Source organism: Tinamus guttatus, unplaced genomic scaffold, assembly GCF_059628265.1.
Source record: "Tinamus guttatus ecotype Peru unplaced genomic scaffold, ASM5962826v1 Tinamus_guttatus_pri_ptg000525l, whole genome shotgun sequence".
In the NCBI taxonomy this organism is placed as follows: Eukaryota; Metazoa; Chordata; class Aves; order Tinamiformes; family Tinamidae; genus Tinamus; species Tinamus guttatus.
In genome coordinates this window covers 1,801,976-1,827,668 of record NW_028289059.1, presented here as the reverse complement: position 1 = coordinate 1,827,668, position 25,693 = coordinate 1,801,976, and the positions used below count along the sequence as shown (strand labels likewise).

General features: G+C 36.9%; 1 protein-coding gene across 1 annotated transcript in view; it reads left to right on the top strand.

Annotated features, from left to right (window-relative positions):
* The window catches only part of MOXD1 (monooxygenase DBH like 1), a 44,032-nt gene extending 19,371 nt beyond the window's left edge, over positions 1–24,661 (top strand). The window contains exons 5-12 of the mRNA XM_088533891.1: positions 9,763–9,942; positions 12,328–12,430; positions 15,215–15,381; positions 15,833–16,024; positions 18,238–18,297; positions 19,317–19,459; positions 21,456–21,624; positions 24,173–24,661. Of these exons, the coding sequence (XP_088390017.1) occupies positions 9,763–9,942; positions 12,328–12,430; positions 15,215–15,381; positions 15,833–16,024; positions 18,238–18,297; positions 19,317–19,459; positions 21,456–21,624; positions 24,173–24,337 (1,179 nt within the window). The 3' untranslated portion in view covers positions 24,338–24,661. The remainder of the gene's footprint in view (positions 1–9,762; positions 9,943–12,327; positions 12,431–15,214; positions 15,382–15,832; positions 16,025–18,237; positions 18,298–19,316; positions 19,460–21,455; positions 21,625–24,172) is intronic.
* The last annotated feature ends 1,032 nt before the right edge of the window (positions 24,662–25,693 follow it).

The window sequence follows — 25,693 nt, the reverse complement described above, 5'->3', positions numbered from 1 at the left end:
TGCTTCCCTGAAAAGCAATCTCAGACTCAGTAAATTAGGTTGGCAGCTCAGTGACCATCACACGCGGCAGAGCTCATGAGCTATCTGCCCTTTGATCTGCTGGGCTCTCTCGTCACTGCAAGTCTGAATAGACCCATTCGTTTTTGCAGTGTTAAAGAATTGTATAACCAAATGGGCTGGAAATTCAATTTTTCCTAAGGAGCTCTCTGTGGAAATAAGAGAAATACTGTCCTCTCTCATATCCTGCTTAATTATTTCATGTGCAAGGTATATGCATATCTAAGACTTTGTGATCAAAGATGAAAGTAGGTATGACTGAAGATTTTACTGTCATACCAAACTTTGTATTTCTTAGTGGAACATATTCTGATTTTGCGGTCATCATCTTTGATTTCTCTAGTATAATTTGCAGTAAGAAAATTTAAAGTAAGGAGCTAATGCTGCATTAATTATTCCAACTTTAGCATGCAAAAATAATCTACTCAATTTCTGTTATTGGCAAACTTGAACATCTACTCAGTTTAGTCCAGTTTCTTTGATTTTCTTTTTCTTCTTTTTTTAAAATTGAAACAGTATACATCTATTATGGCAATGTGTCGACTATGCCAGCATATAATTGGAAAGTAGCATTTTATGGGACTTTGTGTTTAATTGAAAATCTTAAGTTATCTAAATTCTGGTTACATGTAAGTCTTAAGTGAAAGGAACCTTAACTTAAAACAAGACTTAAAATAGAACATGAGGAGGGTATGACTCTTGTGAATATCTCTGAGATTTGTCTTGGATCTCTGTGATTTTCACGAGGTGATCGTCAGTATAGGATTCCTATTATGACCCTGTTTGGTCTTGTGCCATATCTTTTTTTGTTGTTACTTCTTCATCCTTAGGTATGTGTGTGGTTTTAAAATAGTAGCTAATTGTAATTAGCTAGTGTGCTGGGAACTTAACTAAAACATGCCTGGGAATTGTCTGCAGTCAATCTATCCTCACTTCTTATCATGGCAGGCAATAAAATATTTCAAAAAGTAGGACTGGGCCTCTGATAAGCGATTATAAACCATCTTTGTGTAAATGCCAGAAGAAAAGGTTTGTAGGTAGTAAAATCTCAGTTTATGGGTTTGGCTTACTCTCTGTAAAGTGAGATCATCTGGATGGATCACAGGACGTCTCTACCTTGGACCTGCTAACTTTTTGCAATTGCTTCTGGCAGTAAACTTGGTATCTGGCAGTCACATAGTATCAACATCCTAAGCAAGTTCTCTGTGGGGCCACATTTAGTGGCCACAAAGTCATTTATATATTTTGCAGCTGGAAAAGAAATTTCACTTTCAATCGGATTCTGAAGTAATTCTCTTCAGTACCCTGCTCACTCTCCTACCTTCAGAGGTACCTACCTTTGTACCTTCATATATGTTCCCACTGACCAGTTATTGAATGCTCACTAGTTGTACTGGTGTAGACAGTATAGATTCAGTGACTCTGGAGGATAAAATCAAAAGAAAAAGAACTGACAACAATGGAAAAATATTTTAGCTAGACAATCCCACATGACAAAAGTTCTTGTTTGAAGCTGCGCATAACATACATAATGCCAGAATCCACACAGATGAAAGCCAAATCACTGGTAGATGATGAACATTTTCTCTTTGCACTGACATTTGAATGAAGGTTTACTTGGTATATATAGTACTTCTTCAAATAGACCAGAAGAACCAGGTTATCTGAAAATGTCCCTTATTGTGGCTCTGTGAGCTTTTACGTTACTAAGTACCACTGAAGTTTGTTGGGACACTGCAAGCAGGGTACCAAAATCTGGCTCAGGTTGAGATCATAAAATTAACATAGGCAGTACCTAACATCACACACTACTTAGCAACATATATTTTGAGTTCCTCTCCATGCTTATGGTAACATTTTAAACATAGCAAAAATTATTCTATTGACTCATGAAGTTATGCCACTTCAAAATCTTAAGACTTCTGCAGTTTTTATTCTATTCTTTCACTTTAATAAATTTTAAGTGCCAAAGAATATGAATTGGTGACTATTGTAGAAACTCTGCATCTATATGCTTAAGACCTTCCTTGTGTATGTTTTCTTTTGCTTTTCCTTGGTAGAAGTCAGCATTTACTTGTCAGAAAGTAGGTTTCATATCCATATACCAGAAACAACCACATTGTAAATACACACATTCAGTCTTTGGGCAAAATTTTTTGTTCATTCCCATACGGGAGTGCATAAAATATGAGAAAACATATAATATTATTAAGCTGGGTCATCAAAGAGAGCAGGTTGCAGTGGTAAAATGGAATTAAAATTTCTTCCCTTGCGAACTCAAAGAAACAGATAGACATCACTGCGTGTTAAGGGTGATTTCATGAATAAAAAGGTGTACCTTCATTGACTGTATTATTTATATTATCCAAATTATATACTCTTCTTTAATAAATATAAGCTCTTTACCGACTACTCATTTGGGCTTTTCATCTGAAACATGTTTGGTTGCCTACTACTTTATTATTACATTGTTTTCACAGATGAATAATGATGTTACTGATTAATTGCTGATGAATTCTGTTTGGTGTATGTCACCTGCACTGAGACTCTGTGGCCGTGCTGAATACAGCAGCTACTCTGCCTGTATTCCTCTTCCTTAGGGATGCAATGAACGTATTGCCAGGAAGCATAACCGAATAAAACATGTTTCTTCTTGACCCAACCATTTTATCAGATTGCTCCTCAGGGTTATATTTTTTAACTGTTTCTAAATGTGTTATCTTAAATCTTCAGACATACCTGAGGGAGAAACAGTTTTTTTATGGGTATCACTTTGAGGTTTGCTTCTTTTGGACTTATTCTAAAATGCCTTTAAAAAACTGAAACTCTTTGTGAATGGCAGAGTTCAAGGTGATTAGTTAGGAATAAAGATTTAGGAAAGGACTGGATGGCAGTGAAAACAAGAAGCCCTGCGCCCAAGTCTAGTTTTCAGTTTAAAATCTTTTTTATTGGTTATTGTATTGTTTGGGTCATCTTTCTCAATAAAAATAATTGTTGTTCTTCTCACTGAAGAGAATTCTAGAAGAACTGCATTAGCATTTATTTAATTATAGTAAAATGTATGGATGAAAGGAGTTGTGTGAATTCAAAAATACAGCTCCCTCTACAAACTAACAATGCAAAAGTAACTTTTTTCCCCTAAAAATACATATTTTATTCCTATGAAAATTCTGCAGCTTAAAACTACAGTATTGCAATTAGTTCATAATGAAACCACTAATAAAGCTTGAATCTTAGAATCATAGAATTATTAAGATTGGAATAAAAGACTTCATTGAACAATGTAGTCACCAAGTAAGCAAACATTTTCTTTATATCAAGAACAGAAAATGATTTTTTTTAACACTTTAAATAAGTTTTTCGTTCATGTGCTAAGGATTTTTGTCTTCACACTGATGTCAGAATTTTGTTATATGGTTAAAGTTACAGGCAGAACCAGTTAAACCAGCACTGTTACTTCAGTTCAGGATTAAGTTCTATATTTGAATCTCACTTTAGGGGGAAACATGCACACGTATTAGGGATGAATCATGCAGATGTGAATGTCTTAAGTTGTATGGAACCTCTGTTTTTCATCTGAAAAATTTCCTTTCTCCAAGGAAACTTTACCTAGTTGCATTATTTTGGTTCTAAGAGTGGCAGGAAGTTGATTTTGCCTGCACCTTTTTCTCATGTCCATCTCTTTTATATTAAAATATGAAAAGCATGAGAGTCATTAAAAACAAAACAGCATATATAAATTCTCCCCACCTTCAGTATCTGAAAACTGTGTATGAAAATAATTTAGATTAACATCAAGTCAATCACCAAAATATACTCCCTTTTTAAAGAAAAAGCACCAGAAACACCTGGGAGAGGTTTACAAGGTTTTCTGGGCAGCTGGCTGTATATGTGCAAATTATGCCACCGATCATGCACAACTGCAGCCTGTGGAGCATTCAGGGTGCCCCTGTCAGCCCAGTGTATCTGCTTTGCTCCAGTAATTTATCAGTGGGGAGGGTGGTCCCTTCCTGACCCCCTGCACTCCTGAGCCCTGGGGGGAAGGTCTGCAGCAGGTTAGACTGAAACAGGAGGCTGGCCAGGACAGGCTTTGCTCCTGACAAAGGTCACTGTTTGATGGTAGAGGTTCAAATCCTTGTCTACGCTGATGGATTTTGATGTCTATCCCCATGCAGAGGTGTGTTTCCAACTCTTGGGGGTTTTGCTTAGCACACCTCCAGGTTGAGTGCAAGAGGCAATGCTATCCAGAAAATGATGAGAATTTTTCTTTCTGGACATTTGTGTGAACATAACTCCATGTTCTTATTGAATTTTTCTCTGGAATACATGGAGTTTTTGATGAAAAAGTCCCAACTTTTTAAGGACAAGTATTTCTGAGTGTTCACTTTTCTGAAGAAAAAATGTAAAACCTTTAAAGAGATATTTTAGGTGAATGTTTCTTTATTCCAGAACTACACTTCTGAAAAGACAAAAAAAAAAAATCAGAAAAGTATTGATTATCCCTAGAAAGAAGAGAGTGTCTACATTGAAGAACTTTTCTAAATTCAACAGATAATTTAATATAATTTTATTTGAGGATGTTAAAATTAAGCGGAAACTAGCTTTTGAGCCTGAACAAATAAAACATTATTTTTAATTGACATTTCACTGGAACTAGATCAAAAACTGTTCCTGTTTTTGTATACAACATTAAATTCAGCATTTTGTTTCCTTAAGTTCAGTGGACTAGTTTTTTTTTTGACAGGGACACTACAAGGAGAATATGGATATAGTTTACTCATTTTCATCATATGCACAAACAGGCCTGAAGACCAAACCGCAGCTGTGACATCAAAGAAAGCAAAGCAAATAAAAAGGAAGAGAAAGTAGGAATAAGCAAAAAAGACTTTCAGCTTTCTGCAGCTATTTCTTCCTGCTAGGGAATCTGACTGCTTGGATCATTTGAACAGTTTGCGTTGTTATGCCTTACATTAGTATCTTTACTGTCCTTATCGGCAGGTTGAGATACAAGCTTCTGTTATGTGACAATATTGGCTTATTTCTTTTTTTTTATTTAAAAAAGGTGGTATTTTCAGTTTGTGCAACAGGAGAAGGAATAATATGAAATAGAGAGGACAGTGAGGAAAAACTAAAGCTAAACAACCATGCACTAGAGAATGTAAGCATTTTGTATGTTAGGGTACGTTGACTTTAACAGAGTTTCTGCGAACAGGAAGAAATACATACTACATATTTTTACGTGACAATAAGTTGAAAAATTGTTATTTTATGTTCTCTGAAAGTAAACATTCTGAGAAGTGCTGTATCTCTCAGCACTAAACCTCAGAAACTACACAGTTGGTACAGGTCATGGTAATGAAACACCATAACCTCAACTTTTCGTTACAAAAGGCATTGTCTTGGTTTTGCATTTGAACCAGGTGTATTCTAGATACTCCCTTCTCAAGAAACTACAGTCTGATGGGATGGGGTATTATAGTGTATTAATTTTTGCTTGTGTGTCACTGGGAGCCAGATTTGTTCATACACATTGGCATGCTTGGTTAGAAAATATCTTTAGACCACGCTTTCAGGAAACATAGACAGGATGCAGAAAGTAAATCATCATGAATAATAAAACAGCAGCTTCTTTTTGCAGGTTTGGTAAAAAGCAGCAGAGATGGCGTCTTGTGTGTCTGCATATTTTTTTGCAGTCCCAAAGGCTTTTGGCATTTTGATGTAGGGTGGATATAGGGCTTTTGTTCTCTGAGCCTCTGGCAGTTGGGAAATGTCAAGCAGAAAATGCACTTTGCCTGCAGGGGCCAAACTGGGGGATTCGCCCTGCCAGGGCACTGTCTCTGCAGGCTTGTTCCCAACACGGCGAGCAGATGAACCCTGACAGCCGAGTCTGCCTTGCATCTCAGCCACACTGCCGATCAGAATGGGGTAAAATGGAGAAACGAGTACGTCAGTAAGACATTAGGTATAAGTTTCCTTTCACAATCCTCTTTCAATTAAGTAACAGGGTCTGATTATTGAATTTTTCTTGACTCCCATGGCCAACAAGAGTTGGGTAGGAATTAGCAAGGAAGGAGGAAGGAATTACATGCTAAAGTTTCCTCATAATTGCTGGAAGTGAAAGATCAACTTCCTTGGCACTTTCTAAAATCCTCGAGTGCCAGTGGCTCTGAGAGTCCCTTTAAACTACAAGAACAATATAAACAAGCCTAAATATAATTGAAAATTTAATGAAAAATGAACTAAACACTGAAATCTGCAGAATATGTTGATTTTTATGTAATATGCCTATTTCTATCACATTTTTGTCTGTATTTCAATATTTTGCTATAATTTACTGCATTCAGTTATTATCTTTTTATAACTATCTGAAAGTTGGGTTATTTCCCAAGACAAATTAGCAAGAAAATCATGGTAACTTTTCAGCATCGGTTCACTACTATTATGACTGGAGACCTGTAAGAGTAGACCTTAGGTTAACTTTGTTTTCAATTTCATGGTTTGGGAATTAAAGGCTATCAAAACCCCCCAAATTTTATTTTTAAATCTTTTCAATTAATTGAAACTTTGAACTTATACATTCAACAGTTCATGCTGTAAGATTGAACACTTATACTTAGGGATCAAGGTTGATATTTAGTTTTAAAATAGGAATAAACTAGTAGGAAATAAGCCCTATAAATGGAGTTACGGTTCACTGTGGCTGCGAGTGTTCTGGAAACCAGGCCAGGTCATCATATTTTATTGTAGATACCTGTTTTAGCAACTCATTTTACAGCTGGGACTACTTATCTGCATGTTTTAAGTTCTTTGCTGACTTGCTGGATTTGGCCTTATATTTGAGGCACTCTGTCATTGTTCATTGTTGCTTATAAAACTGACCAGAGAACAAAAATTCTGTTTACTGGGGAAAAAAAAAATCTGGAATTTATTTTCAACTTGGAGCAAAGTAAGCTGAACAGATATTCTCCATGGAAAGTGGGAGAGGAAGAGGAAAACAGCGTAAGCAACTGGCTTATTCTGTAAGCTGAAATAACAAATGTCCAAGTAATTAGAACAACACTCACCTGGGATGTAGGAATGGTAGGGTTAAATCCCTTCTTCATCTAATCATTAGGACAGAGAATAGAAATGAACTGTTATTTTCTTCTTTTCAGCTGAAGTTATTCCAGTTAGTACACATATTTAGCTATTAATTGGATCGGAAAAAGAGAACCTAAAGAGTGCAGTGGAGGCTACTCTTCTTCCTTCTCTTGTTTCAGTCAGAAATGAGGCTGGAAACTTGTGAGATCTGATCATGAAAATATTCCCATACTCTCCTAGGAAATAAACAGCTTGTGATTAATGAAATGTTCTTGTTATTTTTATTAAAAAGTTTTTTTTTTTTTTTTACCCATCCTGGTCATTTTTTCCCTCTGTTTGTTTAAAAGGTGAGAAAGGTGGCATTCCTTAATCAAACTGTAATAAAAATGTGTAAAAGGTCAAACTGCTGCTTTTTATTATTTATGAATGTTCTGAAGAATATAAAATGATCTACAGGATGCTTTGGAAAGATGCTTGGGGGTTTGTTCTACCTTTTTTTTCTTCTTCTTCTTTTCTTAGCTAAAGAAAGCTGAACAAAAATACTTTGTGAAGTACTATTACTGTTTAGGTAACTGCCACTGAGGAGCTGATGGCAGGATGAGAGCTTCTAATTTTGGTGATGTCCCATTGTTTTGAAGGGAAGTTGTTTTTGAAGTAGTGATTGTAAGCACAGCAGGTGCTGGGATCTTGTATCAACAGGCAGAACTATCACATTTTTGAACAATACACTGTTATTTCTTGGTAGATACAGAGATTATGTCCCCATTGTGGCTCCAGTGACTAGTCCATATATTATGTGAGACAGTGAGACATAGACTGATATTTAATGTATAAGATAGTGTGATATGGGTGTGATTTAGATAAATATGCAGTTATATGAAGGAGAAGGGGTAAGGAGCAATATCAAACTGAAGAGAACTTTTGAATCTTTGTCTCTTACTGTGGTCTATTTGGGAATGAATTCTTATCTGATGGGAAAACTGACTGCATTATCTTAGTTCCTTTCAAAAATACTTTAGTTTCTTAGCACTATAATTTGTGATGCTAACCAAAATAGAGATTACTTAATACAAGAGATCTCTATGCAAAGAAGTATGTCAGCCTTGCCGTCAAAATAAAACTTTAGAACATTCATTTAAATTGGCATCATTCCACTGACTTCTGAGCAGTGAACTGCTTTACTATTCTTGGACAGACATGCAGGTACTCAGCAAGCAACTGGACTCCCCTAGAGCCTGACTTCAATGAAATTTTGTTGATTTATGTCAACAAGGGTGGTCTTAATATGCAAAAGTTCTGATTGCTTCTTCCTCCTCTGATCTATTTTCTACTTCAGTTTAGTGGCTTGTATAAAGCAAGAGGAATGCACTTCTGGTGACAATATTTTGCTGAAGATATTTTAATAGGGTAATTTAAAAAAAAACCCAAATTTCTTGCTTATCCTGCTTGTGTCTTCAGTACGTGGGGTTCTTGTGCTTGCAAAACCAATGGATGCAAATATAAGGTGTATATTCATTTTTTTCCTTGTTTAAAGTAGCTTCTTTTTCCTAATAATATTAAAAGGCAATGCTGCACAGCATATCCACATATTAAGTACTGCATTGCCAAAACTGTTTATTTTTCTTGTGAAAACATTTGCAGAGAATGTTTCTTATTTGACTGAAGGTAGATTTAGTAGAGGATGAAATGAAATCTTTGAAAGTAAAAGCAAGGCAAAACCTCCTTTTACTTGAATATTGTTTTCCATTGCTGAGTTTTTTGAATATGATCTTTTTGAAAAGCAAAATAATGTTGCTTCAGAAGTATTCATGTTTGCCCTGGGCATGACATCTCTGGCAGACATGACTTAACATCATCCATCCAAAGACAGAGCGAATAAAATGTTAGATGGGAATGAAATCAGTTCTGCCTACCCTTAAGTTCAGTGGTCAAATTTTACTGGGGGCACTGGGACACTCCTAAGAGCCCTCTAGCTTGTCACTGCCGCAGAAAGACAGGAGCACGCAGCCTCTAAGGAATGAGTTCTTGTTAGTAAACTTTATGCAATTTAACAGATTGGAAACTATTTCTGATTTTTATAGATGTCAAAAGAAACAGAAAGTATATATTGAGCTGCTAAGGAATACGGAGTATACTTCCAGACCTCACCCTAGGTATACAGAATTTATGGGCACCCTTAGTTCAAGATCACACAGAAGAGGTAAAAAATGGGAACAAAAGGTTCTGAGTAGTTTAAATACCAATCTATCTGGTGCATCTAAAAAGACATTTGACTGGTTTATGTCTGTTTCAGGTTTAAATGTAGCTATGGGATCAGGGAGGGAAAAAGACAAGAGAGAGTGCAAGACTGGAATGGGAGAAGGGAAAACAAGACAAATGGCAGCATAGGTTTGGTTGGGATGCAGAACTTTTTCTATTCCCCATTGACACAGTAGAGCTAAGAGGTTTTTGTTTTAATGTCTGGAGTTGCAGAGAGCCAAAGACCATCTGAACCTATTTGCAGTCTAATGCCAGACCTCCTCTTTTAAAATAAATGCACCACATAACTTGCAGTTCTGTTCTATTTGCATTTACATTGTCAAATCTGAGGTGTATTTTCCATCTTTTTTATTTCAATGTCAATAGGTTGAGCCATTAATACAGAAAGGCCATGAGAATCTGGTGCACCATATCCTACTCTATCAGTGCAGCAGCAATTTGAACGACAGTGTGCTGGACTACGGGCATGAATGTTACCATCCCAACATGCCAGATTCTTTTCTCACGTGCGAGACAGTAATTTTTGCTTGGGCCATTGGAGGAGAGGTAGGATGAATAGCTTTCTAAATGATTTATCAAGAGGGCTTGAAGGGAGTGTGTACTGTAATAAAGCTTCTTCCTAGTATCTTAATGATTACTTAATCTGTCTCTTTTTAAAGGTATATATAATCACAGTTCACAAATGTCTCACCACCAAGTTCTTGTTGACCTTTAAGTATGAAATGTATTGAACATCCTGAGTGAAAAACTAAATGAAATGATAATAATATAGAGGTAGCTGTTGCCCTACAGCAAAAAAGGCAACTCAGGAGTATGAAAATCTGTTCCCATATCAGATTGTTCCACCTGGTCCAATACACTGCCACCACCAATGGCCAACATCTGTTGCTTGTAGACAACGAGAGAAGTGAAAGCACCATCTATAGGCAACTGTACAAAAGACAAGGATGCAAAAAGACACTTTCCAAATGAAGTTAGGTATTGGTTCAATTAATTTCATGCATCACCACCAATCCTATGTTGGTGTAGAGCCCCCACAAGGACCTCTTGGTTCATGGCATTTGGCTACATCTACAGAAAAGAGTCTGTGATGCCATATTGATCCCAAGCTTCTTTCATCTTTCATACTTAGGCTCCAGTCAGTGCTTTCAGCACTACTACAAAAAGAAACACCCCACCCCTTCAGTACCCCCCTGATTTGTGGCGTGCCCACACAGAGGTGCAGGTACCAGGCAGATGGCAGTATCTAAGGCCTTTCTTTTGCATTGTGCGGCCCAAGGACTGTCCCAGAGGACTGTTGGTGGGGATCCCAGGGCTGCTGTGCACAGGGCTGCAACACAGACCCATCAAAAGCAGCTTTGATCCACTTTGAGCGTTGTCCCTGTTGTATACTTTGGGCATTTTTTGCCATCAGCTATGCTCTGACCTAGTATTTGTACCTCCAACTGTCTTCAACCAAGTGAAATAAAAAACTCATATAAATAAATTATCATTTAACAAGGATTATGAAGGCTTTTGCAAGCATGGCTGCATTGCTAAAACTCTATAGAGAAGAATCTGGCAGATCTGGGTTATACTCAAGTTTGCTGTGAAATTCATAGTGCTTCAGTTTACCCATATGTTCCATCTCCATATGAGGAAGAACTTCTTTAATGTGAGGGTGGCAGAGCCCTGGAACAGGCTGCCCAGAGAGGTTGTGGAGTCTCCTTCTCTGGGGATCTTCCAAACCCACCTGGATGCCGCCCTATGCCATGTGCTCTAGGTGTCACTGCTGGAGCAGGGGGGTTGGACTAGATGATCTCTAGAGGCCCCTTCCAACCTCAGCAGTTCTGTGATTTCATGATTCTGTGATATGTAATACAGAGATGATGATAATATTTATTATTATATATCAATCAGATCATCAAAGCACATTAAAATTAGAAAGGATCTCAAACTGCACATTAATATATTATTATCTGTGTTCTCTAAAATGGTGCAGATATGATTCCTGATTTGATGACTTCGCTCAGTAGTTGGAAGCATTGCACTTTGGATCAGGAGAGTGCTTTTGAAGTAACCCTCTAGGTTTTCCCCGCATACAAAGGTCCGTTTTGCATGATGAATAATTTGAGTCTGTGCACAGTTCCCTTGGGAGGAAGCCACCTGGCACATCCTGGGGTTGAACCCATCACCCTCAGCCACTAATGGCATTAAGTGTATAGGGTCAGACCAGAGCTTGTCCAAAGGAAATGACCCTGAATGTGACCCTGCCCCCTGTGGGGGCAGCAGGTCCAGCACAAACTATTGCACTGGACAGATCTATTCCTTTTGCACCACACTACTTGCTAATGCAGACGTAGGCATAAAGCTCATTTTTACCCTTCAAATAATTTTCCATAGAATTAAATTATCTGGACAATGAAAGCAATCTCATTGCGTGCAACCTCAGCATCCCCTGTAAATTACCACTTTTTAAAAATAGGAGCATTTTAAATGAAGATTCTCTTTTTTTTCATAAGGGTTTTATTGTCAAACTAACTGCTTTATGATGCAATGTTTATACTTTTAAAATGGACTTTTCCTTTTCAGCTGAGGCAACAAATGCAAGGTAAATAATCGTAAGATAATAAGATAATTCAGGGTGGAAGGGACTTCAGGAAGTTTCTAGTCCAACCTCCTGCTCAAAGCAGGGTCAGCCATGAGGTCAGACCAGGTTGCTCTGGGCTTTATCCTCTAGAAAGCAGAGAATCTAATATTTATATTGGCAAAACAATTTAATGTATTCAATATTTTCTCTCTCTCCCTATATATATACAATGTTACAATTATACGTTTAGATAAATAGATGGGTGGACAGATGGATGGATGGATAGACAGATAGATAGATAGATTAAAAAAAACAATAATCATTGTAAAACAAATCTTCTGACAATATGTTTTGAATTCCAGGGCTTCACCTACCCCCCTCATGTCGGTTTATCCATTGGTACAGCAGGTGATCCTCTGTTCGTACTTATGGAAGTGCATTATGACAACCCATCATACATAGAAGGTTTGTACCTTCACACTCTTTAAAACACGCAAGATTGGGAAATGTACTGGACACAAGCACTTCCTGTTGCATCCCACTGCAAACAGAGCAAAAGCAAATCTGAGGTTCATTTTTCCAAGTCAATAGTTTCTGATTATTACCAGGGAGAGATTCAGATATCCAAAGAACAGACCAAGTGAATACATCTCTTTATCACTACTTTCCTTATGCTCTTTCTATATCCTGTTCCTTTCACTGAGATATCCAATCAAACTGACACGTAGCAGAATAGAATTATGCAGCCCTTAATGGCCTTGAAGCACTAAAAAAAAAAAGAAAAGAAAAAAAAAAGTGACAGTTAGGGCTTTTTATTTACTTTTTTCTAGTATTTTTAAGACCTCAGCTGAGGGCAGTTTCTTAAAGCAAAGGAAAGTCTCAGGTTGCTAGACCATTCCCTCAGCAAAAGCAGTTTATCTTAAAAGATAAACTTTCTTTTTGTATTTTTTTTTTATTTTTAAATCTTCATTCTAAAATTTACTTATATTTAAAAGAAGCAAAGGAAAATTTTGCTGTGAAGCCAGAGTGCCCCAGAAATGCTAGAATAGTTTAAAGCTGACTTTTGAAAAGATAAATAATACTTTTTTTTTTTTTTTTTTTTTTTGTTCTTAAACAAAGCTATATTGAGCTGCTGCCTGAATATTTTCTGATGCCTGGTGCACTTGAGTTGGGTAAAAGCAGCATACTGCACTGGTCTTTATATCCCCATGCATTTAAATAAAGCTCTCTGGGTTAGTTAACGCATTCTGCCTTAGTGCAACTTCTCCTTTTTGTAATAACTCAGATGAAATATCTTAAAATATCTTTGACAAACTGACAAGCAATGACAAATGTTGTCCATTCAGAATGTACATTTTCAGGGGATGCAGTAAACGTCATTTGTATCACTGATGCAACATACCCTAGAAAGTCGAGGGATTAATCACATTTCTTACCCCTTTGTAAGGAGTGGGAACAGTTTGGCCTTATTGGGATGCTCATATGTGGATACAGAGTCCACAGAAGAGCAGGGAAATTCAGACTGTGGAGGCAAGAATGGGTGTCAGGAATAAAGTTGTGGTTCTCTGCTTGCTAAGATAGCAAATGATGAAGAGTGTGAGGAGCTGGAGGGTTGCTGGAGCGATGAGGCTGCTCTGCAGGGCTGGCTCCCCCATCTCCATCCTGCCAGTCCTGCAGGCACTATGGTCAAACTGCTACAAAAGCACGTCTTTTTCCCTGGTTCCAGATCTGTTTTTCCCGGATTTGCCTCTCGCGGTTAAAGAGCACACTGTTTACCAGCAGGGTCACTTATTGCTGTTGCCTAATGTTTTTCCAAGTGACTCAGAGGCAGTGGAACTGTTGGCTCTCAGTTAGACTCATAAATACTTCAACTGCTTCTAACTTGCATGTTTTTGAATGTTTCTGGTTTTGAAATTGTTAACATTTGCTTTTAATTTGAAAGACAGTCACTTTTGAAATTGTTTATCAGAAACACTTAAATTTCCTTAGATCACATAAACATGTCTGGCACTTCAGTCTTGGTAACAGGCAGGCTGAATGTTGAATAGCACATGGCAAGGGAAAAATTCAGCTTGATGAGGTTGTACTAGGAGCATTGGAAAGGGAGTTGGTCCAATTTCCCAAGTGCATTAAAATTGAGGTGTTGGGGGACAGCAGCAGTGATTATCATTTGTATCCTGTGGAAAGCCTTATTACTGGTTTCTTGATTACCATGCTCAATTGGCTGTCCATAACTCATATCCTTTGTTCTTTAGTAATTATATACTGCTCTCTGTTAGCTATTAGGGTTACTGGACACCTTAGACTCTACTCTATACCTCTAGCATTTGCCCCTCTCAAAATAGCCTGCTAATTTCATATAGATAAACTGTTTGGGTTCAGGCACTACTATGTCTGTTTTGTCTCTTAGAAGACAAATACAGGTCACTGGGAAGCCTCTTGCTTTCTCTCAGGTACTGGGAAGTTTATTTGCATTTTTAATTTTTAAAGCTAACATTTAGAAGGGCAAAACAAAGAAAAATAATAGATGAGCTAACACAGAAATTAACATTTGTTCCGCAATTCAATCTTTTATGGTGTGTATATCTTTCCAGGTAAAACTGTCAAATACAAGAGAGATCATTATAAACCATTGACTGATGGAGGGACTATAAATTCTGAATAGATATAAAAGCAAATTAATATGGTTAAACATTTAGACAAATAAAAGTCTCACCAATATCACTCAAAGTCAACCTTTTTAAGGCAAACTTTGATTCCTTTATTTTTTGAAATCAAGATGGGTTTGTGAGTCTTCAAAAATTCTCTGTAGTTTTCTTGTCTTCTTTGCCTTGTACATTTCAAAAAAAAACTTTAAGACATTTCTTTAAATGTTTAATTTTAAAAATCACATATAGCACCTATTGAGAATTAATTTATTTTACCCTTCATTCTCTCAATGCTCTACCTTTTTTCCTCTGAGCTTTGTGTTTGAACACTTAACAGAAATGACACATTTTTCATTTACACCTGATCAATGCAGATACCAACATATTATGCTTAACAACCTTCCTGTGGGCTGCCCACAAGATACTTTTTGCATCCTCATGAATGCTTTGACTCTTTTGTGGGTTATTGAGGCTAATTCCTGAATATGCATTTAAAAATATTTTAAAAAAAGAGGACAAACTTTGAAAAACGTATATGATTGGATTTTTTTTTTTTTTGTGCAGATTTATACCCACAATTGACTGTGTCCTTTTGTTGCAGGCTTGATAGATAACTCTGGACTGAGGCTAATTTATACTCCAGTTTTAAGGAAATACGATGCTGGGGTTATTGAAGCTGGTCTTTGGGTTAGCCTCTTCCACAACATCCCACCAGGCATGCCTGAATTTGTGTCAGAGGGTCACTGCACGCTGGAATGTCTGGAAGAGGTATGTCTCCTGTCTGACAGTGCTGGGTTATATTCGCAGACATAATTTAGGGCAGCCTATTTAACTTTCTGGTAAGATTGAAAGATGTTCATTGAAGACATGTGAGCAATGGCATTTGCTTCATGGCACAAACCAGAACTCTCAACATTTTTGGGTATCAGTACCTTAGTACTTTACAAAAAAGGAGCTTGTTAAATTATGATTATCTCAGATTTCAGAGAGTTCTATTAAATCGTTAGGCTGATGTTCAGTATTCATGTTGCTTTGTTGACGTAAGTAATACTGATGATGCAATGCATACACCGATTTAATCCTCTCTACTTTCCCTGGCAAAGATGTTAATGCCACTTATTTTACTGGAGACTAAGGGAACATGAAATGCATTTATTAATATATCTTAGCTCTGTTTGTACATGACATCTGGGCACACTAATGTTGGTTTCCTGGCCAGGCTCTAGGTGCTGAGAGGCCTGGTGGAATCCACGTATTTGCAGTACTTCTTCATGCTCATCTTGCCGGCAGAGCCATCAGGATGCGCCACTTCCGCAACGGCGAGGAACAGAAGCTACTTGCTTATGATGATGAGTTTGACTTCAACTTCCAGGAGTTTCAGTATCTGAAAGAAGAAAGGACCATATTGCCTGTAGGACACCCGTCACTGTTCTCCTGAATGTGCTTTAAAAGAACATGTGCTTAACATTTACTCACATTAAGGATTAATTTTGCAGCAGAATTTCCTTGATTTCTTTAATTTATTTGATTTTCTTTGATGCTTTGTTCATATTTCCACTTATACAAGGTCACAAATGCACTGCCCAAGAAAGTCTCTGCTCATTCACCAAAAAAATTGATTTGGACCCTCCACTTAAGCTAAGTTTGGCGTGTGTTTGATGTTCACAATCAGCAGATCAGAGTTTTACTATCATATATGTTTGTGCAAAGGAGATTATAAATTCATTCACCTATGGTTGTGCCATCTTTGTGCATCCATCCAGCCAGCCAGCTAAGAATAGAAACAAGACAGTGTGACTTTACTGAGCCAGTGGAACTAAGCAGCCCATCCCAAGTACTTGCACGCAGCAAGCATTCAGCTTTGCAAACATGCCTCTACAGATCAGCCAAGTAGGTCTGCTTTTATTTCATGTTTTTATTTCCTGCTGGGAGAAAAACTCACTGCTAGTGTTCCACATGAGGTTTTGCTGAGTAAACAAAAAAAAGCACTCTGCAATAAGAAATCATGCAACCCTATTGCTCTTCTTGTAATAACAATGTAATATACTTAAAAGAAAATGCAAACATATTATAAAACTTTAAATCATTAACTATCCATAGATTTTTCATGAAAAGAGTCTACATGCTTTGAATGAGTTGCTCATTAAAAAATTATTCACTCATCTCGTTATGTGGCAATGCATTTCTGAAGCTTTGGCCAGAGGACAGAAAGTTAAGTGCTGCAAAGGTTTGGGTGCCCCAGATCTGGCCAGCAGAGCAGCTGCACTTGTCTGGTGCACGTGAACAAGCCCGTTAACTTCATGGAATGCATGCAAAAAAACTAAACAACTACATTTTGTTCATAACTGAAGCTAGGAAGTTGAAAAGGCCGATGAAATGACTGGTATGGTCAGGAACATCATCCTTTGAAACAGCCAGGTTTTCTTCCTTCCTTATATCTTCTCTCCCCTACCAGGACAAATTTGTTATTTGTCCTTTAAAGGCAAGAAGCTCAAATAGCAACTTTCTTATTTAATTTAACCTAGAAGTTCAGGTGCAGCATTTACTCTTTGAAGATCTACTGCTTGTACTCTACTGGGACTTCAAAGACAAACTCATATTACCTCCTCCAGGAAAGAAGCGTTTCAGGGTTTAGCAGGGAGGTTGGCTGAAGATGACAAGTTTAGACGCCCTTGCAGAGAAAGCCTGTAACCTTTTTAGGAAAATGCAAGTAAATTATAGAGAAAGGCCTTTTAAAATTCCAGGACAAAAGGCAGTAGACAGCAAAAAAAAGAGAAATGAGATATTTGATGATATCCGCAAAGTTAAAAGGATAGGCAGAACAGAAGCTAGAATTCTCTCTCTGAAGTGAGCCTTGCTCAATGCCATTTATTGCTTTCACCTTATGCAAAAATACTTCTCTACAGCACACTTCTCTACACATTCTAGTGTAATTCCTCAATATTTTTGTTTCCATTTGATAATATTGGTGATTTTGAGATAAGCATTTAATTAGGTACAGGGGATAAATGTACTACCTTTTTTATTTAGAAACACTGTAGATCAGTCTGTCAAAATATCAGAAAGTTAACTGCAGGTACTTGAGAAGGTAATTGCTCAGCCTTTCTCATACGTATCTGTCAATGTAGATGAGTCTTTGCCTGCCACTCCTCTACTTCGAGGCTTGGTAGTTAAATCGTTGTTACTGTGATGTGGAAAACCTTGTTTTTCTGATTTGGCAACAATTTTATTGACTTTGGCAGGATGAATGAGCCTGGGGCAAGATACCCAAAGCAGTGCTGGAAGAGTTTTGGTGCACAAATCGTGTGCACATTGTCTGCATATATAATTTCCCTGAAAGTAGGATCATAACTTGACATTTTCAGTGCTATTTGAAAAAAAAAATGTATCAAATACTGGACAAGACTCAGTATAATCAGGCACAGATCCCCGAAGATCTGGGACAATATGAATGCTAAGTGCCCAGTTTTAGTCTAGACCAACTACTTCTACTTCTTTGCTCTTTCAAAAACTAATATCGACTATTATAACCTTTATTGCTTAAGTTTTTGCATCGTTTTCGGTCACCTGAAGCTAGTGCTGATAAACTTAATAACAGTGAATACCTTAAATCTTCTGTTTCAGGGGGATAATTTAATCACAGAATGTCACTACAGTACTGTGGACCGAATTCGTATGACATGGGTAAGAAAAAATGTTAATGGATCAACATAAGTGCAAAAACAATATTAGGGACCAAATTCTTCTTTTTTTTTTTCCCCCATAGGATGCTATTAAAAGTATGAACCCACCTACTAATTCCTGTGTACGCTTTAGACTCTTTCAGTTTGCTATGTATTGTTATCTTTCATTCACAAGTACTTAGATTTTAAAGGCATAAGGGTTATTATGAACGTTGTCTGGTCTGGTGGTATAAGGCATTCATATGACTAGCTTATAAAAATAAGCAAACCAGTACATGAAAGATTTTACAAAAGCAGACTTGTGATATCCATGACACCACTTCCACACAGGATTTAGGAACACACATGTCACAACCTTGTCCATACTTATCAAGATTAATTTTAAATTAGTTGTTTTTTCCACAACTCTCAATGGAAAAATATTTCACTTCTGTTTTTTTAGAGTCAAAACTCTTATTTTAAGGTACTCATTTATAGTTAGTGCTTATTTGTTCTTGAGTCAACATTTTCTATTGATAATAACTCTTTTTCTTTTTTGTTTATGTATTTACAATGGGATTACATATAGATATATATTCCATCCCAACCTACTAGGCAAAATTCATTTAATCTCTTCTCATAAAAAAGCTCATTCTACTTGTTATCTATAGCTGTTCCAGTTTGAATCCATCCTTTTGAGGCATGGTCGATATAAGTATGTTGCAGACAGTCTGCAATAGATCTGTTCTTCTCAGATCATACTTTTCAGCATGATATAAAGCTTACTGTAACTGTACTACCAACTCAATATTGATAGACATTCTTTCTGATATCTTTTAAGCTCAGGAGATGCCATTTGAGCTTGAAAGGTATTTTGTGACTAATTATGTAATAATTTTTTACTTGATAATCTAAGGAGCAAAGGATATATGTCAAATTGGACCTCCCATTGCAAGCTTCCTTATCATATAAATGCTAATCAGTGCTTTTATCTGTGAAATTCCAACACTATCTTAAATAAAAGAAAAATTTCGTTTTCAGGGTGGTCTGAGCACCAGGAATGAAATGTGCCTGTCATATCTACTCTATTACCCAAGAATCAACCTCACGCGATGTGCAAGTATTCCAGACATAATGGAACAACTCCAGTTTATTGGGGTAAAGGAAATATATAGACCAGTCAGGCAAGTAAAATATTTATGAATATGTATATATATTTCTGTCATTTGTTTTGGTCTATGAGATTATATAGATTTTTCAAATGACCCTTAGTTTTTGGTGATAGTACTTTACTAATGCTGAAATGCAAAATACTTTCATAAAGTTAGTTGTCATAAATGAAGGCACTAGTAGGATTTTAAAATACAAGTGATAGACTAATAGCCTGTAATCATATTTTAAAATCAGTTTTCCTTATGCAGTAACTCTTAACAAAACCTCTTAAATTTATTATTGCAAAATCATTTGTTGTATAAGTTTACTGGCCCTAAGTCAGTATCTGCAACAGAAAAGTTTGAAGAAAGTCACAGTGCAATGCCTGCTTCAGTTTTCTTGCCATTTCTATTTACAACTTCTTTTAATACTAAAAGAACATAATTTCTAAACAGGTCCTACCAGAGTCTTTCTGAGCTTAGAAAGAAAATACTCTAACAAATTCGTGCTCTCTTGAGTGTTCATTCATGATAACTGTATTTAAGGAAAAAATAAGGACATTTGGCCTGAGGAAATAAAGATGTTTTGAATAGAGTAAGTATGCAGACTGTCTGCTGCATATGGAATAGTAATTAGAAGACGAGATTATTAATGCCTCTAGTATTTATGACCTAATCCGCAATTCTTGTTTCATTAAGCTCTGTTAGCCTTAGGATATTTGACCTGATACTCATCTCTCTTGTGTCAGTTTTACACTAGAATTACTTCACTGACTTCTCTAAATTCACTGTTGACTTACACATGAAAACAAACTGGAAGCAGAATCAAGGCATTATTGGTTCACCTTAAAACTCTTATTTTCCTTACTCTGACACAAACAGTGGCAAAAGTCATGAGGAGCTGAGATAAAAAAGTATTGGGATACAATAATGTAAAATAAATGTGTGATTAAAATTATATCCCACATACCTAAGCATAGCATGGATCTCAACTTGGTCTGTCTAAATTATTTCAAAAAGATTCACTCATGCTTTCATCAAAAGTACTGCTTAGATCAGTTAAATAAAGTTTTAATCAATCAATCACATTCATTTTTGCACTAGCAGGTTTTGGTTTTCTGTTTTTAAAAGCCTGCCATATTCACCATGCTATTTTCCATTACTTCTATTAGAATCAAACTAGAAACAATCAAGAATAGTTTTCTTTATGATTTTTTTCTTCTATTCCCTCTTCTGGGACTGGCAGGAGAAGTTATTCTTTCTCTCTCCACATTTCAGGGAGGGAACAGGATTTGGACCTGACTCATTCCTGGTGGGGATAAAAAGTGGGAGAATGGGAAAATGGGAGAGTTGTCAGATCTCTAGAGACAGCATAACAGATTTCTTTCTCAAGCTTTACCAAAAGTTCCTTTGCAGACAGGGTGCCAGGACATGTCAACCAGAAATGTCCAGGATGCTTTCCATTCCAGTTATTTTACTTTGGTCTTTTGTGGCAGTTGCCAAATGATACATGTTAGAGCAACCCAGGAGCTATGCTGAGCTTAGTCCTATTATCCAAGTTGTGACCACAGCTAGGCAGAGGGATTTGGAAGAAGCTTCCTAATGGCAAACATTTATTTGTAGTGCTGCCTGCCAAGTCTAGCAGACAGTGTGCCTTTTTTGTTTTGCTCTCTCTCTCTCTCTCTTTTTTTTTTTTAAAGTCACCAAAGAAGGTTTGTTTTGAATTTCCTGTGTATTCAGTTTGTAGATCAGAGAAGAGCAGTGTAATTTGTTTCTTAAATATCCTTCACTTTTAAAAGTGTCTGGTAGCAGGTCAGACACTGAGGCCAGACTTTCATTGGTCTATTAAAGTCAGTGAAACTACATCAGTTCTCACCAGGTGAGAATGTAAGTTGCATGTAATTATATGTTTATAGTGTATTTCATTTTCTGAGTAGATTATCCAAAAGTTTTCCCTCATCACTCTCAACTGGATGGTATCATATTTATCTGTTTATTTTTTATCTATTTATTTATTTATTTTCTTTAGGACTTGGCCCTTTATTATCAAGAGTCCTAAGCAATACAAAAACCTGTCTTTTATGGACGCAATGAACAAGTTCAAATGGTCCAGATCAGAAGGTGTCTCCTATAACGAACTTGTTCTTAAACTACCAGTCAATGTGCGATGTTCAAAGACAGACAATGCAGAGTGGTCGGTAAGTCTATTGCTGAGCTTTCAAAGTGTTAATGACAATGACATGAAACTGCTTGATACGACATTTGCTGCTTGATCAGGTGTGAATACGTAGCTGGTGTTCACACAGATTACATAGCCATTGAAGAAACGAAATAACAAATAATGAGAATGGTTTTATTGTTTCCACCTGACTCAAGGTCCAAGTAAGAGTAGAAAAAAGAGTAGAAAAGCTCGAACTTCAAGCAGTATTTGAAGGCAGTAATGGAAGCATGGAGTTTTCCACTGCATCTGAAACGTTGATGAGAACATCCATGTGTATCCAGACAAGGTGTCCAAGTTCAAAAACAAGTCTCCCTTGGCTCCCTCCATTGTCAGTTAGGGTCTTTCAATGGATGAGTGGGATTTAAAGAAGGTTTGTTCTCTGAATCACTCTGGCGGTATTAACTGCCAAAGGAGTCTCAAGAAACAAACTTCTTTAACACAGGCTTCTACACGGTCTGAGGTTATATAAGTACTCTTCCCTACGTCTCTTACCTCTTGTTAGTCTAATGTCTCAGAGATGACTACAGTAGCGGATCACAAAAGTATGTTTACACTAACTCTCTCCCATGTGCCCTTTGGAAGATTTTATCTTCTGTGCTTTTCCCTTCCTCATTCCTCCTGATTAATAAATTAGAAGATAAAAATAGTTGTCCTGTAAGTTGCTCTTTCTTCTAAATGTCTAACGGTATTTTAACAGTACACTCAGGGAAAAACTATCATCTTCAGTGTCAATACCTGTTGGCAAAGAATTACCAGATCATGAGAGTATGATCCATGAAAGAGACACTAAAAACATATATTGTGACTTTAAGTGCCTTAAACTCCTTTACTGAGTCCAAATTCAAAACTGTTTTCTCAATATCCTAATATGATTTTTAGCCAGCCTAACAGAGCTTATATTAAACACTTCTGGGGAAGTGCTCCCTGAGAAGGGACCTTCGTTCACCCTGATCTTCCCCCAGTAGAGGCCATTCTACCTCTTTGCTGAACACACACTGCTTTAAGGGCATTGGAGAAATTACCTTTCCTGCAATAGCATTCTCCAATATTTCCAACACTGATCAGAACATTTTACCTGCAGAATGTGAATGAAATACCATGAGTTATAATTAATCAAAGATGTTCTGATTTTTCTTTGTATTACCCTGTTTCGGTCCTTCTATGAAAAGCATATTGACAATACGTATGACCAGTCACTATTTTTGGTAAAATTTCTTGACCTTTACAACTACTTACCAGTAGCAACAGCCTAGCCACTCTTTCCCTGATTATTTATCAGAGGACAAGTTAAAAAGATGGAAAACACATGTAAATTTTATCAGGAGCAGATAGACTTTTCTTTTTATATGGTATGGTTTCTGGAAAATGCTGTTCCCTTTTATCTTACAGGATGAAAGAATAATGCCCGCAACTTAGAGAACATAGTCAAAGAGTGATCTCACTGTAACTGAGAGTGCTTAGTTCTTGCTTTTTATCATTAGTTTCTAATTTCAAATGACTAAGGCATAGTCGTCAAAGCTAAGATCAGGACTCTTTCCTTTTCCTTCCCTCATGGGCAATATTACATTTAATTTGCCATCCTCATCAAAATCAAAAACAGACTTACACTGAGTAGCCAAACAATCGGTGAGTTGTTACAAGAAAGAAAAAGCTTGGAACAGAGGAAGTGACTTGAAAAATACCTTCCTTCCTTCTCTAGGGACGGTGTCATGGTCGGCTTTAGTTTTGTATTACATCTGCTTAGATTGAGTCAATATTTGGAGAGTTTATTTTTTCAGCAGTGCAGGATACTTGCAACACAAAAACCCCTAAGACAAGCTCATACTTTATAAGTAGACATTCAGACTTTCAGAAATGTTTGTGCTCAGTCTCTTGCCTTTCACAGAACTTCTCTTTTCAATATACCATACTTGCAGTGTTACTTTAAGAATTAAAATATGCAAGTAAGGAAAACATTTAGGAAAAGCATAATCAAACATTGTACACACATTTTTCCCATTTAGTATCAAAACCAGGACAGGCAAGTGAATATGTCAACCCCCTTAAAAATTATACTGAATTCTTAGGGAGGAGGTAATAAGTATATAGAAATAGATGTGTGCCCAATTAACCACCTTGTACATACAAGTATAAGCCTTGTATGTACAAAAGAATGGGTTCAAATATCATTCAATATGACTATCACACTGTAACAATGTATGCTTCTTTTCTTATCTCTTATAACTCCACAAAACTAAGTAAGGTCATAAAAATCACCAGTGAAAGCCTAATTTTACTCTACTGGAGGAGGCAGTGCATACAGCTGCTCACCAACTAAGAATGGATGTGTGCACTGATAACCTGGCATGGAATATATGAATATATGAATTTTTACTGAGCTTGAGGTCTCCACAGTAAGAATCACAACCTCAACACAAAGCAAACAATAGATCTTTATGCAAGCAACCAAATATTTAGAGAGCAAAACAGAGACTCCTAATCTCCTCTGAAGAAATTCTGACCCTTTCTGATGATTTTAATTGCAGATCCAAGGCATGACAGCTTTACCTCCTGAAATAGAGAGACCATACAAGACAGAACCAGTAATATGCAGCTCATCTTCATGTTTATGTTGCAGTACACTCCTCACCCTGTTGTTTGTTGTACATGTCACAGCCAGGACCATAGGAAACATCGGGCCCTTTGTATAATAATTTTTATTCATTTGTGTACTGTATGCCATGCAAGTTCTGATGTGTTTGCACTGTTGCTATTGTAGATTTATTTTTTTACTTATTAATAAACTAAATTTGCTAGTTCAAAATAAAATGTGTACTTCCTCTGGAAAGCTCTGGTTTATTTGGTTTTCAATGTAAAGTATATATAAAGCACAGTCGGTACATTGGCACGTTACATATTGAATTTTTTCCCCTACCAATTTGTTACACTTTATCCTTCCTCTTCACATGGTGTTTACAAAACCAGCTATGTATATGGGTAAAATTAATAAACTAAACGCAACTTAGTTAACCTCATTCAACCTGGAGTGTGCTTATTATTTTGTCTTGATCCTCAACATCCACAGGTTATGAAATTATTGCTGTATGGGCAGATCGTGCAGACATATTTAGGCATGCCTGACTGACACCTGCAGTAAAGCCGCAGGAAGGATTTATTTAGAGAGAACATTTCTACAAGCAATGCATGGCAAACCTTCTCCTCCTCAGGCAAGCCAATATCAGAGATGTAGGATGGATGAAAATGTGGCCAGAGCCTCAACTCAGTACAGTGATTCATATACATGTCTTTTGTCATAGCAGACATTTCATTCCCCATTTCTATTCTTTACTTTTTAACAAGTCCCTGGCAATTCAATGTGTTTCATTTGTCTTACACACATCTTGTGGTATTTGAATATTAAATAAAGCTTTGGAGCAGGGTTAGGCACACCCTTGCTAGATTTGATCTGGATAACAGCAGGAAAGATCTGACTTGTAGCCAGGCTCTGGTACACACAAGGACACAGAGTACGAGCCTGCCAGGAGCTACTGTTAACACATCTTGAGCATCATGATATGCGAAACTGTTAAAAGTTTATTTTTGCCCTCTGTGTGCATGACTTTTCCTTTTTTTAATTTTTTACATTTTTATTATTATTTTTTGGAAATATGCATCTTTTTTTCACTCAGGTGGTATTGAATAGAGAAGACTCTCAATTTGTTGATTAATAGACCCTTCTGCCCCCTAGTGAAATCATGCAACACAGTGGAAAATTACTTTCAACACCAAAAAAAAATTATTTTTAAACCAATACTTCTGCACAGTTAATAAAAGTAAATAAAAATTGTCCATCATGCTACATAAAGTGTGATGCAGTGTTGATACAGAAATAAGCTGGTTTGGATGTTGGGAGTGCTTCTGAGGCCATGGCAGTGCATGCACCACAACTAACCACCATGGTTTTTGTTACACACGTTTCGTGTTATTGAGCCTTTTTGTGCACTGTTCAGAGAGGGTCAAGAACCCGAGTTAGCTGAGGTGAACTGGTTTTGCAGATGTTTGCTCAC